General features: G+C 45.1%; 1 protein-coding gene across 1 annotated transcript in view; it reads left to right on the plus strand.

Annotated features, from left to right (window-relative positions):
- otop1 (otopetrin 1) overlaps positions 1–4,302 on the plus strand; it is a 10,463-nt gene extending 6,161 nt beyond the window's left edge. Inside the window, exons 5-6 of the mRNA XM_016255999.1 lie at positions 1,353–2,236; positions 3,932–4,302. Coding sequence (XP_016111485.1) covers positions 1,353–2,236; positions 3,932–4,102 — 1,055 coding nt within the window. The 3' untranslated portion in view covers positions 4,103–4,302. The remainder of the gene's footprint in view (positions 1–1,352; positions 2,237–3,931) is intronic.
- The last annotated feature ends 70 nt before the right edge of the window (positions 4,303–4,372 follow it).

Consider the following 4,372-nt stretch of genomic DNA (forward strand, 5'->3'; position numbering starts at 1 on the left):
TCCTCCTCTCTTCTCCTCTCCTGTCCTCCTCTCTTCTCCTCTCCTGTCCTCCTCTCTTCTCCTCTCGTCTCCTCTCCTCTTGCCTCCTGTTCTTCTCTCCTCTCGTCTCCTTTCCTCCTCTCTTCTCCTCTCGTCCCATCTCCTCCCCTCTCCTCTCGTCTCCTCTCGTCTCCTCTTCTCCTCTCGTCTCCTCTCCTCTTGTCTCCTGTTCTTCTCTCCTCTCATCTCCTCCCCTCCCCTCTCGTCTCTTTCTGCTACCACAGCTCTTCATTATCAAGTAGAAACTTTTGCTATAGTTTGCAGTAGGTTTATGGTTTTATGGTGAATTGATCCTCTAGATGGCATCAAAGAGTCAGAATTTCTTTCAATTCTATTTCAAACTCCAGTGGACTCTTTTCACTGACAGTGACGATGTGTTTCCACACATATTACCATCCTGAATCTAGCAAAGATTTCACATTACACTTTATGATAAAGTCCCATTAGTTAACATTGGTTAATGCATTAACTAACATTACTAAATCACTTAATTCCTAAACATCTGTTATTCATTTACAGTAATTAATGTATTTATTAGTATTTAATTAGTTAATAAAAGCATAATAATATATTAGTAAATGTTGATGTTTAACTAAAATTAATGAATTATTTTTCATTGTTAGTTCATGTCAGTGTTATTTTAGTAGCGTTGAGATACTATTATAGTTTCTATTAATTTTAATTTTAGATAATTAACTCTTTTCCTGTTTGACACTGTAAAGCTGCTTTGACACAATCAGTATTGTATAAAGCACTATACAAATAAAGGTGACGTGACTTTTAGTTGTAATTATTTTAAAACATCACATTAAACTAAATGAAAATGAGCAATGTTTTCTTGGAACTAGATGAAATAAAATAAGATTTGCCTTCTTTTTTAGAACCTCAAGTTTTAACTCATTCAAATTTTATTTTAAGTGGTTTTTGTTAACTGTACTGACCCTGGTTTATGTTAACTGATGTTTACAAATGGTACCTTATTGTAAAGTGTTTTCTATGTGTTCTATACTGAGTTATTTTTCTGTACTACATTATGTAAATAGTACAATCTTTCTATGATTTAATCTGAGGAAACGGTATGGTGTTTTTTTTCTTATGCTACTGGAAATGGAAAATTCATATCTGTCTATGACGAGAATCCTGCAGGTGTGAAAAGGCTCCATTCGACATCCTTATTTCTCAGTCATTTGGAGAGCATTCCCATTGTTTTCATTGAATCCCATTGCGTGAATCTGATCGTTTGTCAGCTTATCTTCTCTCTCTCTGTGTCTGTGTGCGTGTCTGTGTGTGTGTGTGTGTGTGTGTGTGCACAGTGGAAGCGGAGCCGGACTGTAACTGCACCACCAGCGTCTGCTCCATGTTCTCCACCAGCCTCTACTACCTGTACCCCTTCAACATCGAGTACCACATCTTCGTCTCGGCCATGCTGTTCGTCATGTGGAAGAACATCGGCCGGACGCTGGACCTCCACAGCAACCACAAGCGTCCCAGCACGAGGAGCCCGTGTCTGCTGCTCGGCCCGCTGCTGGGTCTGCTGGTGCTGGCCAGCTCCGTCACGGTCCTGGTGGTCTACCTCATCCACGTGGAGAAGTCTTCTCAGGCCGCCGTCTCCATGTTCTACTGCTACGGCGTGGTGATGCTGAGCTGCATGTGTGTCGCGAGTGGAGCCGGGCTGCTGGTGTATCGCGTGGAGGACTGGCCCATGGACATGGGTTCGAACCCGTCACGCACGCTGGATACGGAGCTGCTGCTGGGCTCGTCGCTGGGCTCCTGGCTGATGTCGTGGTGCAGCGTGGTGGCGGTGGCGGCGGCGGGACGCAGTTCTCCGAGCTTCCGCTGGACCTGCCTGGCGTACTCGCTGCTGCTGGTGCTGGAGAAGTGTGTGCAGAACCTGTTCATTGTGGAGTCGCTGTACCGCCGCAGCAGAGATCCGGACGACGTGCCTGTGCCCGAGATCTTCTCCGTCACACCGGCGCCCGTGGTCCCGCCGTACGACGGCATCGTGAACCGTGCCTACGAGACGCAGGACAAGCTCTGCACGACTCTGGGGGGAGAGACACCCGAGGACAGAGCGGCGTTCAGCAGGAAGCAGACTGATGTCACACTTCCTGTGGGAAACCGGCTCAACGTGACACCTGGGAGGAAGAGGCAGATCCTGAAGAACATCACCATCTTCCTCTTCATGTGCAACATCTCGGTGAGAAGTGACGCATGCGCGTGCGTGAGCATGTGTGAGGGAGTGAGTGAGTGAGTGTGTGTGTGTGTCTGTGTGTGTGTGTGTGTGTGTGTGAGTGTGTGTGTGTGTGTGTCTGTCTGAGTGTGTGTGTGTGTGGGTGTGAGTGTGTGAGAGTGTGTGTGTGAGTGTGTGTGTGTGTGTGCGCGTTTTTATGACAAATGAGGACATACATTTGTATAATGACAAAGGTATGACATGAGGAGAAGGTGACTTTTCAGGACATTACTGTAATTCTGACTAAAATATAAAATTTTGCTGAATATTTAGCATCTAAAAGTGGAAGCACTTCAGATGTCTTCCTCATTCACTTCAGCGCCATCAACTGAAGTGCAAAGAGTGTGTTGCAGCCGGTTGCAGCAGTGTTGGCAAACACTACAGCTACAGTTTGTTAAAGGGGTCATATGATGTTGCTAAAAAGAACATTATTTTGTGTATTTGGTGTAATGAAATGTGTTTATGCGGTTCAAGGTTAAAAAAACACATTTTCCACATACTGTACATTATTGTTTCTCCTCTATGCTCCGCCTTTCTGAAACAAGTCGATTTGTACAAAGCTCATCGGTCTGAAAAGCTAGGCGTGCTGTGATTGGCCAGCTATCCAGTGCGTTGTGATTGGCCGAATACCTCAAGCGTGAGACGGAAATGTTACGCCCTTCACCATACTGTGATGATGCCCTGTCCGGCCGGAGCGACGAGACAAACACATTAAAACCCATTATAAACCAGGCATTTGTTGCATCCAGTGGGGACATAATTACTGATTATAATGACTTATACTGTCTTTTTACACGTTGCGTTGCATCGCGCCACGTAAACATAAAACCATGTCTGCATTTGTGATCGGAGAAATGACAAACAACAAGCGCTACTCTACACTGCTCAAAAGTCACGTTTGAATCGTCAGTGGCAAATCCTTTAAATATAAAAAACGTACTTACAGGCTGTGAGTCAGAACAGCCGGCATTGTAGTCTACTCTCCCAGGATCAGGAAACAGTCCTCCATAAAATGTGCTGCACACATCTGAATATTTGGGTTGAAGTGTTCTGGAACAGTGTTGTAAATACAACTTAACCACTGATTTCTAGTCGTGTCCTCTTTTGGAAGACCAAACAAAGTAGTTTCGCTTTCACAACGAAGCACACAGCGTCTTCACGACATGGCGGCGGCAGCAACAATACTACAGCGAGAATAAAAGTTACGCCTTCTTTCTTTGCGTGAACATTTGGGCGGCGTTATGCAAATCTTCCCACATAGTGATGTAGACATGTGGAGGCGTGTTAGAACGAGCTGTTTTAGGTAGGTGTGGCTGACTCTTAACTTTTATAAAGAATATCTCTTTGGCTTTGAGACTTTAGTGTTTGCAACTTTACAGATCTTCTTTATGCACCAAGAGCTTGTAACACTCCAAAGAGAAAGAACAATTGAAATCACATCATATGACCCCTTTAAGTAGTTTAAATTGAATGCATAACAAACAAGACAGAAACACTTTCTGCAGTGCAGGTGATCATTCAGCTAAACATCTTCTCGTTTTGAGTTCCACCAAAGAAAGAAAGTCACACGTGTCTGAAAGTGCATGCAAACGATGAAAGAACTGACATGTTTAGGTGAATTATTGTATGAGCGCTGAAGGTTTTTTTCTTCTCTGCGTTCAGCTATGGATTCTCCCAGCCTTCGGCTGCCGTCCGCAGTATGACAGCGGTCTGGAGCTGGAGACCTTCGGATACAGCATCTGGACCACGGTGCTGAACCTGGCCTTTCCCATGAACCTCTTCTATCGCATGCACTCGGTGGCGTCGCTCTTCGAGGTCTTTCGGAAGGTTTGAGGATGACTGGGACTTTATCTGGTGCTCACAAACACTGACAGACACACAAACACTGGTCTGAGGAAGCTCATGCGTTCAGAACGACTGGGATTGGATCCAGTTCTCATGGACTTGATCGGCTCTAGAAGCCTGAAGATTCTTCACACACTTCTCAATGTTTACACACACACACACACTCACACTCACACGCACACGCACACACACACACTCACACTCTCTCTCTCACACACACACACACACTCACTCACTCCACTCACCCACACACACACA

The sequence above is a fragment of the Sinocyclocheilus grahami genome, unplaced genomic scaffold, assembly GCF_001515645.1.
Source record: "Sinocyclocheilus grahami isolate Dianchi unplaced genomic scaffold, SAMN03320097.WGS_v1.1 scaffold1386.1, whole genome shotgun sequence".
Lineage (NCBI taxonomy): Eukaryota > Metazoa > Chordata > Actinopteri > Cypriniformes > Cyprinidae > Sinocyclocheilus > Sinocyclocheilus grahami.